The sequence below is a fragment of the Pelodiscus sinensis genome, chromosome 3 (genome assembly GCF_049634645.1).
Source record: "Pelodiscus sinensis isolate JC-2024 chromosome 3, ASM4963464v1, whole genome shotgun sequence".
In the NCBI taxonomy this organism is placed as follows: domain Eukaryota; kingdom Metazoa; phylum Chordata; order Testudines; family Trionychidae; genus Pelodiscus; species Pelodiscus sinensis.
In genome coordinates, this window is record NC_134713.1 from 181,235,270 (window position 1) to 181,248,773 (window position 13,504).

General features: G+C 47.4%; 1 protein-coding gene across 1 annotated transcript in view; it reads right to left on the reverse strand.

Annotated features, from left to right (window-relative positions):
• BFSP1 (beaded filament structural protein 1) overlaps window positions 1–13,504 on the reverse strand; it is a 53,289-nt gene that overhangs the window by 4,374 nt on the left and 35,411 nt on the right. The window contains exons 4-6 of the mRNA XM_006116388.4: window positions 12,041–12,133; window positions 11,202–11,309; window positions 4,174–4,394 (exon numbers count right to left, since the gene is read on the reverse strand). Of these exons, the coding sequence (XP_006116450.2) occupies window positions 4,174–4,394; window positions 11,202–11,309; window positions 12,041–12,133 (422 nt within the window). The remainder of the gene's footprint in view (window positions 1–4,173; window positions 4,395–11,201; window positions 11,310–12,040; window positions 12,134–13,504) is intronic.

Genomic DNA, 13,504 nt, shown 5'->3' on the forward strand with positions numbered 1-13,504 from the left:
GCTTCCACTGTCTTCAAAGGCTGATTTACACCAAGGGAGTATCTGGCCCACCATATTTCCATATAGAATGTAGGACAGAGCATATAGTTTTAAAAAGCAGCCCTAATTGTGTCAGGGAATGATTTCATAATGCAGAGGGAAATTGTCAGTCTCAAACCATATGCAGATCATTGCAAATAAGAAAGTGGCCAATAAAATTAAACTAGAGATTTTATCTGACTTAACTCAGCACAACAGCGCTTGCTATCTGACCTTTTTGTCTTTCCCCATTTTTTCTTCACACAAGCTCCCTCTGGTGTTCCCAGCCAGGCATTGTATTGACTTGCACATCATCTGCAGCTCTGAATGAACCAGTGGGAGCTCAAAGGCATATGAAGTAAGGGGAGAAAAGCAACCATCACTGGCCATCTACCAGCAGGGGAAGTTGTAAACAAGAGATCTACAAGGCATATGAGAGTCAGTTGTGCAAGCATATAACACTTTGGGACTGCCTAGCCCTCATGACAGAGCAAGGCTCTTTCTAGTACCCCGAGGAGACACTAAAACAGGGACTGAGGCATAACCAGCCCACCTTTCTTCCTGAACTTACACTGATGGCAACAAGATCAGTTGGAAGAAAAAGAACCATTTGAACAAAGGTAGGGGTCCTAACGGGAAAAGCTTTCCTGTTATCACAGACTGCTATAGGTTTTATGGTAAGAGAAAACTTGTTACTTCAAACTGGACTTAGCTTGATAAAGTTTAGGAATTAGATAGCAATTGTATCTCATTTCTTTTTTATAATTCTGAACTCCTATGCCTAGACTGTTTATAAATCACTTAACTTCTCTCTTTGTGTCGTTAATAAATCTGTCTCGTGTTTAATCTCACCCAGTGTGTTTTTAGCTGGAGTGGTCAGGTTACAAAGGCTGGTGACTATCCACGACCCTTTGACAGAATGGCAAAGTAATGCACTTGGGCCTTGAACAATGTAAGATGCACATTTCTGGGGTGTGAGGCTGAGGCTGGTTGGGATTTGCTGGTGTCTGCCTGTATCCAGTTCATAAGTGGCTGGAGAGAACATTCGAGTACTCTGCTGAGTGTGCGTCTGAAGGCTGAGTGAATGGTGCCTGGAGGGCTTTGCTGTTCACTAATATAGCAGTGTAGGCAACAGCCTGAATGGGCACAGGCTACTGCACTCTGGGGGATGTTACAGGAACCTTCAGTGGAAAAAAATACTTTGCCTGTGGCTAGAGCCAAGTGCTAGTTCCAAAAATGGACTTAGGCACCTAAGTCCTACATTTAGACACCAATGAGATCTGCTTAGCTGCCATCTGATCCTGGAGGTGTCTAGCATCCCTGGGCATTGAAATCTCTACAACTCCCAAGTGCCTGCATTTATGCCGCTATCTCATACCTATGCCCCAGCAAGATCTTCCAACTGGGTGTTGTTCCATGTAGCAAACCTGAAAGCCCTGTTCTGGTAGGCATGCTCAGAGCACATCTAACCCATACCAAATGGCTGTGCGGTGGGGGAAGGGAATGGGGCATTGGCTCTAGATTGCCCCCCCCCCTCCAACACCGTAGTATAGTGGTTAAGGTGCTCATGTGGGATAGGAAAAAGTCCAAATTCAATTCCCCTCTCATCTGGATGTGAAGCTGAGTTTCTTATCTCTTTAGTGAGCATCCTAATTACTAGATGTGGGATACTTTGCCAGAGAAGTCTCTTAATCTTTCCTGCTGAAGTTGGACCACAGTTTATAAATAATTCAATGGGCACTGGGCCAATGAGCGTGCGCACAGGTGAGGTTGGAGTCTAGCAGGGAGGTGTGGCATGTTGAACCTCAGATTAGCATACCAGCTCTCCCGTATTCACTATGATAATGTGATTATGATGTTTTGTCCAACGCATGCCCTGTGAACTATCATTTAAAACATCCTGTTTAGTTGAACATTAATATCCCATTGGATTGTAGATATATAATAATAATATATGGAGATATACCTACAAGAAGGGACCCTGAGAGGTCATCATGTCCACTCCCCTGCCCTCACAGCAGGACCAGGTACCATCCCTGACAGATTTGCCTAGATCCCTAAATGACTGGCCTGCTTAAGAATTGAACTCACAACCGTGGGTTTAGCAGGCTAATGCTCAAGCCACTGAGTTATCCCTCATGGATTTTGCAAAATGCATTCAGAAGCATATCATCATTCCCAGGGAGCATAGGGAACCTAGGAACCTGACTCAGGTTGTGTTTCCATTAGGCAGCAGGACACCTAAAAGTTAAGCTCTACAATGGTGATTCTCTTCTCAGGATCTAGCCCCAAACTTCCAGCAGATTTTTAAATAGGTAGCCCCCAGTATGTAAAAGTGGCTATTACAGCTCTGCAGAGGCAGCCAGTCACAGAATCATAGAAATGCTTTATAATTTACACTTGGCATTTGTGTACAGAAACAAAAAGAGGACAGCCAAATGGTGATTAGACTCAAAGGCTGAATGAGAACTTCATACTCTCTTCGCACTGGCCACGAGCTCCCTCTCCCCATTGGTTTCAGTGGACTTTGAATGAGGACGACTGAACTCAGGTTACTGCTTTGAGAACCCAGTAGGAGTTCACATAGGCTTTAGTTGGCTTAAACAAATCCCCATTTTCAAATACTAGGCACCTGCACAATCCCCTGGGAAACACCATTAGAGATGGCAAGTTTTCTGGGTTTTGATCAGAATATCTAGTCATAAAGGGAACCTGGCAGTATCTGGTCAGCACTGCAGACAGGACACTAAGGCTGTGTCTAGACTGGCAAGTTTTTCCGCAAAATCATTTGATTTTGCGGAAAAACTTGCCAGCTGTCTACACTGGCCGTTTGAATTTCCGCAAGAACACTGATGATCTCATGTAAGATCGTCAGTGTTCTTGAGGAAATACTGTGCTGCTCCCATTCGGGCAAAAGCCTTCTTGTGCAAATCATTTGCGCAAGAGGGCCAGTGTAAACAGCACAGTACTGTTTTCCGCAAAAAAGCCCCGATCACGAAAATGGCGACCGGGGCTTTTTTGCGGAAAACCGCGTCTAGATTGGCCACGGACGCTTTTCCGCAAAAAGTGCTTTTGCGGAAAAGCGTCCGTGCCAATCTAGATGCTCTGTTCTGAAAATGCTTTTAACGGAAAACTTTTCTGTTAAAAGCATTTTCGGAAAATCATGCCAGTGTAGACGTAGCCTAAGGGTATGTCTACACTGAAGCGTTATTTCGGAATAAATGACGTTATTTTGAAATAACAAAATGCACACTTACACAGCAAGCCATTATTTTGAAATAATGTGGAGCTGGAGGACTTCTAATTCTGACTCCTGTAACCCTCACTTATGAGGTGTAAGGGAAGAATGTTCTTCCTTCGACTTCCTGCTGTGTAGACAGCGCCAAAAGCCGAGTTAAGCTATTTCGACTTCAGCTACGCAATTGACGTAGCTGAAGTTGTGTAGCTCAATTCGACGTTTGCCCTGCTGTGTAGGCATGCCCTAAAAGTCCAGTTACCTGCATTAACCAGCTTCTGCACTAGGGAGTGGAAAGAGCAGCAGCTGCTGTAGGAGTCTGGAGGAACAGTAGAGCACTCAGCAACTGTTCCAGTAGAGAGAGGTACTGGAGGCTCCTCCATCCTGCCACATTCACCCACCACACCACCTCCTGGACTGAAGCTTTCCTTCCCCTGCCTGCCCTGCCCCACTCACTCTTCCATCCCTGGACTGCAGCTCTCCCTTCCCCAGTCACGCCCCCCCACCCCAGAGTGTAGCTCTCCCTGCCCTGCCCCAGTCAACTGTCCCACCCTTAGAGTGAGGCTCTTCCTTCCCCTCTTACACCTCCATCCCAAGGTTTGTATCTCTCTTCCCCACCTTGCCCAATCAACCCCAGCCTCCTAGAGTGAGGCTCTTCCTTCCTCATCCTGCCCTAGTCACCCCTCCACCCATAAAACCTGTTCAGCTGGGAGGGGGATGGTGATAGAGAGAGCAACAAGCCTCGGTGGCAGGAGAGAGAGGAGCAGGAGGGGGGTGAGGCTTGAGAGAAAGAGGTGGATCCAGGTAAGGACCCTGGGGGGAAGAGGAGAAGCGGTGGTGGGAGGTTCCTTCACTCAGTGTCTGGTTTTCACAAATTAGAACATTGTCCACCCTACCCACCACACAGAAAGACGACCTACCGGTTGTCTTCATTCTCAATGATACGTTTGTACCGCTCCAGCTCATTCTCCAAGGACTGTTGATATATCACCAGTTGGTGGCAGTCATTCGTGTACTTCTCCAAGGTCCTTTCGGCATCCTCTATCTCCTTCCTAAGGGTTTCAATCTGTTCGTTGTAGAGCTGAACCTCATCATCATAACTCTCTTGAGTGCTCTTAATAGCTTGTTCCAGCATGGTGGTCTGAAATAAAGACAGTGGAGAGCAATAATATACAGCATTTCCCATACGGGGACTGACAGACATTTTAAGAGGCATCATTAAATGAGACACACTTTTCTAAGTCATCAGACTAATGACTGACAGTAAGTAGTAGCCTTTGGCACTGTTATTGAAGAGGAAGCTGACTTCAATACTATGCATGGCTGGTTGGCTGGGTGTCATGAATACAAATGGCGGGAGATGGCTTTTTCATCCCAGGAGAGTTTGAGATTTCAGTTCTTTTCCCATCCTGCAGTGAGATGAAAAGTTGCAACCTCAAAAATTCCCCGTGGACCAATAACCTGAAACAACATTCCCATTGGGTAAATCAAAATGTTTGGTTTTGATCATGCTGAAACCTTTTGATCTCTTAAAAAAACTTTTGAAAGTCTAAATTAACTGAATTTCAAAACTTTCCCACACAAATAGTTGGACTTGAGAGCTGTGTTGAAACTGACTCTTTCCTGCAAACCATTTTGGTTGCTACAAATCTGCATTTTCCTTTGAAAAAGTATTTAGGTCAGAAGACTGCCCATCAGTTCTCACTATGAAGATGTCTCTCAGAGGACATCTAAGTGGGCCAGATAAATAATTTTGATGAAGGTCTTGGACAAGCTCTGAAAATGCATTTTCATTCCATTCAGTTATTGATTCATATTTAAGAAATGCATCTGTTGATCTCACCCAGTGCCATGATCCTGTCCCATAAATGAAAACATAAACTAAGGCCTTTCTATAAATATACCCATTATAGCCCACACCAACAGCCTTAGTAAGTAAGATGCTGGGCTTTACAATGACAAATCTGGTCCCTGGCAAACTACAGGGAGTCTGTGTGTCGGGGGAGTGGGTTTGAAATTCGGACGGAGAAGGCTGATTTGGGGGCTGTGGTGGTAACATGAGGTTTAGGTTTGATTCCTGGCTCCATTGCAGATGTTATGTATGGTTCCAGGGAAGTCACCCAGCATTTCAGTGTTGGTTTAGAGACTACAATGCTGCATGTGCAGGTGAGAAGACTCATCAATACACTGTGTAGAGAGCAATTGTCAGAGCTTTCTGCCCACGGAAGACCAGGCAGCCTGAATTTCTCTGGGAAGTGCAGGCTCATGACTGCTTCTCATCTTTTTGTGGAGGGCCAGCCAGCATTCTTCTTGCACAACCACTGGTTTTGCGGGAACTTGGCTCTAGCCACACATCCCACCCAGTCCCCACTCCAGCTGGTGGTGTAGCACCAACAAAGTTGCTAAATACTCCCTGCAACTGGCACTCCAAGGGCACAAGCCTAAGGATTACCAAAGCTGCTGAGTGGCCCAGAGCACAGAGGGAAGAAAGCTACCTGTTCCGCTCAATGGTAGCTACAATCTGGCCTATAATCTCTGTCTACCTCAGGCTTTCCAGCCAACAGTTGGGGACTATCATACTTACCTGTATCATTACTGACTATAAAGCTCACCTTAGATGAAAGGTGCTCTATGAAACTACAGCGGATGAATTCTAAGACAGCTTCTAGTAGGGGGTGACTATATTTCCCTATGGTGAATGTGGGTCACCAGGGGAAGTTGCTCGAATGCAAAGGAGTTCGATGACAATCAATCAGAACAATGTGGTATTGCCCCTCACCAAAATGTATCTCCCCCCCAGCTGTAAAAAGTGGGAGAAAGAGAGCTAAGGGGGTGCCCTCAGGCTAAGGTGTAGTCAGGGTTGACAGGTGAGGGGTGACACAAGAGGCCAGGGTCCACATGACCGCCCCAAACCTGGGGAATGTCTGGGACAACCTCCCTTTACCCCAAGCTCCATCTCTTCCCCACCCTTGCTCTGCCCCTGTCCCACCACTTTCCCTGGGGGACTACTGGAGCAAAGGGGGCGGTGCCAGCAGCAGGGGGATTGCCCCCCCCCCACCAGCAGTGGTAGCCCCAGCTTGGTCTACTCGCTCAGACATGTTACTCTGCGTCCCAATGGTGAGTGGAATGGTCCAGCCCCTCCCCCAAGCACTGTGCCAGGAGAGCAGAGCAAGCTGGGGCTGTGTTGCTCCACTTCCCCTACCACAGCCAGTGAGTTTGGGCGCAGGGATGGATGCTGCTACTGGTGCCAGGGCTCCCAGTTAGTCCCCCCCAAATGCCCAGAGACTCTGGGCTTGCTGGCTGGCCCCTTGATCCTCCTGCCCATGGTGTTTGGGGGGTGCATGCCCCTTCTTGCCACTCCTGTGTATCACCTGCCAGAGAAGCAGCTGCCCCACACTGCCCAGCTCTGGCTTCCCAACTCCAAACTGGCCAGTGGGCAGGGAGATAAAAGGAGTGGGTCTGTCCCTGGGACTGCCCAGAACCTCTACTGAAATTGGGGGGGGAGGCAACATCCCCTCCTCAGCTCTGTGCATGGGCTCGGGGCCATCTGTTGCATGGGGAGCACCAAGAATCCAGGAGTCACCCTGCTGCTCCCAGTTTCAGTGACTCCTGCTTTCAGCCCCACAGGGGTTGTTAGGATTTTGGGCTTCAGCCCTTAAAGGAGGAGTGCACCACAGATCAGGACTTCAGCTTGGGCAGTGTTAGGAACTCAGTAGGGGAAGGGGGCACCCAGGATTGAGATTTCAGCCCTGCGGCAGGTGCCAGGAATCAGGGCTTCAGACCCCCGGCCTGAAAGGTCTGGCAGCCCCCTGTGCTTTAGGGTGCACCTGGGGAGGGGTGACACACACCCCCTTACTGCTCTATCACACACAGGCTCCTTACACTGCCTGCCCGCATTCACCTGCCAGGAGGCTGCTGCAGCTGCACTGACTGTGACTGACCAGCTGGAGAAATGCCAGAGCAGAAAATATGGGTCAATTTGCCCATTCTTTCAAAAACAAAACAAAAAAAATGGGACACCTGCAAGAGGGTTCACATAAGGGACCGTCCAGTTAAAAACAGTATTGATGGTCACCCTATACTGGTACAGCCATGTTGCTATATCTGACATCTCTGCTGCCGTAGGCCTTATGGGAGTCCCGTGTGCAGGGCTGCAGACCAAGTTACAGTGAGAAGCAGTACGTGGGTAGCAATCGACCGACAAACTTGTTAATGTGACAAGCTGCATCCTGCCACTGACACGACCCTCCCAAACAACGGGAGAGAGTCACATATGGCAAGCAAGCACCATCTAACCCTCAGGCTGTGTCTACATTGGCATGATTTTGCGCAAAAGTGCCTGATTTTGCACAAAAACATGCTGCCTATCTACACTGGAGGGGAGTTCTTGTGCAAGAACACTGACGTTCTAATGTGTGAAATCAGTGCTTCTTGCGCAAGAACTATGATGCTCCCGCTCAGGAAAAAGCCCTCTTGCGCACCTGTTCTTGCGCAAGAGGCCAGTGTAGACAGGCAACATGAATTTCTTGCGCAAGAAAGCCCAATGGCTAAAATGGCCATCAGAGCTTTCTTGCGCAAGAGAACATCTACACTGGCATGGAAGCTTTTGCGCAAAAGCACATCTCTTGAGCAAAAGCACATGCCAGTGTAGACGCTCTCTTGCGCAAATACTTTAATGCAAAACTCTTGCGTTAAAAGTATTTGCGCAAAATCTTGCCAATGCAGATGTAGCCTTAGGGTATTGTGACATGATGACCAAGGACGCAGAATGTGGGAGTTTCCTTTCACTGTTAATATCAGAGAATTCTGGCTTGTAGAATAACGGCCATCTGAGCTGTGACTCCTGCATAGAAATGGGGTTTTATTAATACATCACTGAGATGTCGGTTGGCCACAAGATGGTGCTGAGTCTCTTGCAAAAGAAAACTCGGAGCCGTGCAGCAAAGTGTTACTTCCGCTGGCATGTATCTAGTTGATTAGGCAATTCCTGTAACACCTCCTGTTTTCCTTTGCAAACAGTCACACTTGCTAAGAAGGGATCATTGGTAACCAGTCTATAGGGCAGAGATTCTCTGTCAGCACACAGCTGTGGCCTGTGAGACACCCTCAGGGCTAACTTGGGAGGGGCACCTATAGAACTGGTGCTGGTTGTAAAAATGGGTGGTGCAGGATTAGGCCATAGGTGCTGCAATTTAGGGTGCTGGGGATGCTGCCACGCCCCCATCTTGAAGTAGTTTCCATCATATATAGGGTATGTCTACCCTGCCACCCTAGTTCGAACTAGGGTGGCTAATGTAAGCATTCGAAGTTGCAAATGAAGCTCGGGATTTAAATATCCCGGGCTTCATTTGCATCTTGCCAGGTGCCGCCATTTTTAAATCCCCCTTAGTGCGGACTCCGTGCCCGCGGCTACCCGTGGCACGGAGTAGGTAGTTCGAATTAGGCTCTCCAATTCGAACTACCGGTACACCTCGTTCCACGATATTTAAATTCCGGGCTTCATTTGCGACTTCGAATGCCTACATTAGCCACCCTAGTTCGAACTAGGGTGGCAGGGTAGACATACCCATAGGGTTTATCACTTGATTCAAAGGCTCTCAGCACCTCCACCAAACAAATAGTTCCAGGACCCCTGGATCAGGCCTAGGCAGGACTGGGCCTAGTAGCATCAACAGGAGACCAGAGTGCTCAGTCCCGCCCATCCTGCAGGATCGTGGGTCCGCTGACTCTGGCTGGAGCAAGTTTCCCAGTACGAGGCTCGCAGGGACAGGTGGGCAGGGTGGGCTGCACTGCTGAGTTATGTGCAGCCGAGGTAGGAGACCAGCAAGTGCAGGGAGGAGGCTGAAGGGGGCAAGGGCCACGGGGGTGTGAGGAGTGGGGCAGAGGATTGAGGCATGGGGAGTAGGTGCATCCAGGGCATGGGGGACAGATTCTAGGTGTGAGAACTGTTGGGGGGCTGTCCCTGGATGAGGGGGCTAGATACTAAGGCACAGTCCCTGGATGGAGGTGGTGAATACGAGTGGCTTTTCTTGGGAGGGCTGATATGCCTATGCAATGGCTCATGTGGCTGGACTCCATCCTTTTCCACAGTAAGAACAATGGGATTCTCGCCCTTGGCAGAAGCTATAAAAAGATCGGGGAACATCTCCATTTTGCCTCTTTCCCTCTCCAGTTTCTATAGAGGAGGCTGAGGAAGAGGTGTGGCCTGAGCCCAACCCCTCTGTGCAATGAGCATAAGAGCTGTGGAGGCCGGCTGTGCTTCCCAAGATCTCTGGGAGGTGCTGTGCATCAGAACCCCCTCCCTGGAACCGGCACGAAGGAGCCTTTCCTTGCATTGCTAAGCTAACTGTTTGCTATGACTACCCCTTAGTTAGCTCCTTCCTACAGGTGGGGATAGGTCCCAACATTCATGGCCTAGGTTGTTGTTTTCAGCCTAGCCTGACAGGATCGCAATGCTGGGTGGGTTGCGGCCAAAGATCTAAGCTGCACTATGAAGTTCTTGGCTGGGGCAGGCTGGAGCTGCAGGAAAAGTCCTTGGGACTCATGCTCTCGGAGTCAGCACTGCACAGACACAGAAACTGTTGCTGCCGGGGGCCCTGGCTGGGGCTAATTCATTGGTTAGCATTCTCAGGGAGGTATGTCGGCTGCTGTATGAAACCTGACATGCCTTTTTTGAGGAAATTCATAGATTTTTAAGGCCAGAAGGGACTGTTGTGATCATCCAATGCAACCTCCCTCACAGCACAGGCCCTGAGGAAAATCACTGAACTGACAGCTCTGAAGACCTCTGGTTTTATCCCTACACTTACAGGTGCTGACTCGATGGGTGCAGTGGGTGTTCAGAATCCATGGGCAGCCAAGTTCTGCACTGTGCCCCCTTCCCCCAATGCCACCCACCTGCCAGCATCCCCGTTGATCTACTCCTGCCCCCCTCTCCCACCACCTCCTGCTGCCCCAAAACAGCTGAGAGTGGTGGCTCTTGTGAGGTGTGCTTGGGGAAGGGATGGAGGCTTGGTGAAAAGGGTGGGGGCAGAATGAGGGCAGGAAGAGGCAGGCAGAGTTAGGGAAGGGGTGGAGAGGGGGCAGGGCCCGGGAGGAGGAAGGGATTGAGCAGAAGCCAATGCCTATGCTGCCAATACATTTTATACTGGATTGGTGGGTGGGAGGGGAGAATCAGTCCATGGATCTTTGAGTCCTTGGCCTGTCTGCTAAGACTGTCCATCAGAGATCCAGTTGTGATCTGGGCATTTGTTCCATCATGTACTGGACTAAGGCCTCCACCTGCTTTTACTCATCCTACTAAGCAGATATCACACAGTAATAACTGACCCTCTGAAACTAACAATATAAGTCTTCATCCCACGCAGTTGGGTCTGTTAGAAGGAGGAAGTTGAGAAAGGTAAAGCTCAAATAAAAAAAATCTTTCTCATTCATCCATCTTATTTGTAGAAAATAATTTATATGCGCAAAAGCCCATTAAATGCCAGCCACACTGTGTTTTCCAATGTTAGAAGTTGATTTGTTGTGATTTCACTAGCCTGAATCAGTAAGGATATGTCTAGACTACAGGCTTTTGTCGACAGAAATTCTGTCGACAGATACTGTCGACAAAGCTGCAGTCGACAAAGAGCATCTAGACTACATCCAGTTCTGTCGACAAAGCAAGCCACTTTGTTGACATGAGAGTGTAGACGAAAAGGACAGTGTAGATTCAATAATGCCTTCTGTCGACAGAACTCTGTTGACAAAAGGCGTTATTCCTCATAAAATGAGGTTTACAGCCATCGACAAAGCTGCTGAGTTCTGTCGACGTTATGTCGACAGAACTCAGCGGCAGTGTAGACGCAGGTATAGTTTTTTCGACAAAAGTCTAGTTTTGTCGACAAAACCCTGTAGTCTAGGCACACCCTAAGAGTCACTGTAGACTGTCCAGTTAGTTGTATAGTACCTCGGTCTGTAGTTTCAATTTCTGAGTCTGCAGCTGACAAAGAATGCTCTTGTACTCTTCCAGCTGAGTCTTCAAGATGGGAATTCTCCTTTCTGCTATCAGCTTTTCCTGAGAAAAAAAGAAAAAAGAAAGTCTGATGGTGTAAACATGCCACCAGAGAGTTCAGTACCTGAAGACAATCTGAAAAGACAAAATGAATGGTAAGATGATACCTCTGGCTCATGCTACATAATTTTCATGGTCTCAAGTTCCCAATGGAGGCTTTGTAGAAGCACTGCTTACAGTTTAAAGTAGTTCACTTCCTTTGAAAGGAAAATGCTGCTTTGTGGAGCAGACTGATAAATGCCTGCTTATGCCATTCACTCCCAAACAATAATTGTTTCCTAGGGAACATTCTACATGGGTGCGAAAGTGAAACCCACCACCTTTGTCTCACCTTTGTTTCATCTAATCAGTTTGATTCACAAGGGTTCACGTCTTCTGTTCTTGCCCCATCTTGCCTGTTTGGAGAGGGCCTAGCCTACAGCTACTGGACTAGCCTTTTAACATGAGGGTTGATAGATACATTTCCCAGATTACACCAGGCTAATATAAATCCCTGTTCAAAGATTTCTGCCATCCTGTTCGATATTTAATCTCCTAAAGCTAACTTTGGTTTCTCAGTGCTCCAACTTTGATCTTCTATAGTCATCATTAGCAATTCCACATGTATTCATAGATATTATAGCACCTCCCTCTGCTTAGAATAGGAAGTAGCTGGAATATCTCAGGTATTTAGGGGAAATATCACATTGTGAGTGCTTGCTAAACAGCAATTATTTACTTGATGAAACACTTACCTCACTTATTCCAACTGTAATGTTGGTCACAGTAGGGGTCATTTGGATGATCTGTTGTAAAATGCTGACATAGGTCTGTATTTCCATGAGATTCTGTGATGGAGTAAAATCATTTTAATTAGTGGAGTGAAAATTTCAATTTGCCTGACTGCACTTCTATGATTTATTTCTTGAGAACTTCTTTCATTATAAAGGCATGGATCAAATCCAGATCTGTCATAAATGCATGCCAATCTGACTCTAGTGGACTTCCATTCATCTGAACTGGCTCTACGTGCGTTAGCAGTTCAGAAACCCAGTCACCACATTCAGAGAGAGTACTTTGCTAAAGCTTTTGGATTACTGATGAGATGCAGCATATTCTTAATTCAGTATTATGTATTCATGTTTTAAGGGAACAAATACGATGTGATTTAATCACCGATGGAGGAAGAGTGGAAGGAGCAAAGGTTGTTACTGGTGAAATAAAGGCCAATGGAAGGGGGTTATTTTCATTTGTATGGCCAAGGTGTAGGACTTTGAGTCCTTTCAGTCGACACTTTGTAAATGCACTCAGAAAACATTCACCTAGTCCAGCCTCTTATTTGAGTCACTGACCATTGACCCTGTTCTAGTTTTTGTCCCAATGACTTAAACTTGTGTCCATCACTATCACTGGGAAAAAAATCCAGCAAACTGCAGAAAAGGATTAATGTTTGTTTCCCTCCTTTTACCAAATCTATTCCCGGGTTATATGTGGTTCTTAAAGGTATTTAATGTTGGTCTTTTCCGAACAAATGCCAGGCTATAGTCCTCCAGTCAGACTCTTTAAAGAATTTGAATGAAGCAACCCTACGAAACAAATTGTAGTGCCTTTGAGTAAGTACCTGAATCATCACAGCCATTCAGTCACCTGATTCCTACTGATTTCAGTGGGAGCAAGGTGCCTACATACAGGAGCAGATGATAATTTTCCGGGGCCTAGGGCAGCCCAATTTGGCAGGGCCCCCCCTTTGCCACGGTGCATGCGCAGGGCTTCTTGAAGCGCGGGGCCTGGGGCAGCCGCCCCTCTCGCCCTGCCCTATATCCGCCCCTGCCTACATACATTTGAGGATCTTGACCTAGCTGCATAGCATGGTACTCAGAAAGATTCAAGCAGAACTGGCTCCTCTGTAGATGAAATGATGATAGATGATTCAGGCAGATCCTGCTAATCACATTAATGATTCCAGGCTGCTGGCCTTGAGTGAGTGAGCTTTGATAAAATACAACTGCCTACTTGTTGGTCCAGAATACTGAACTGAATGTATTTGGTTCACCAATGTGCCCTGTCTTCCCTGAGGTCACTGTACATGTCTAAACCTTATACAATAAAACAAAACAACCAACTTTTACCCTGTAGATGTTTGAAGTGTCCACTAAAACAGATCAAAGGTTAGCAACGCATTTTTTTCCTCCTTCCTGACTCCTCTCTGGAAGGAAGCT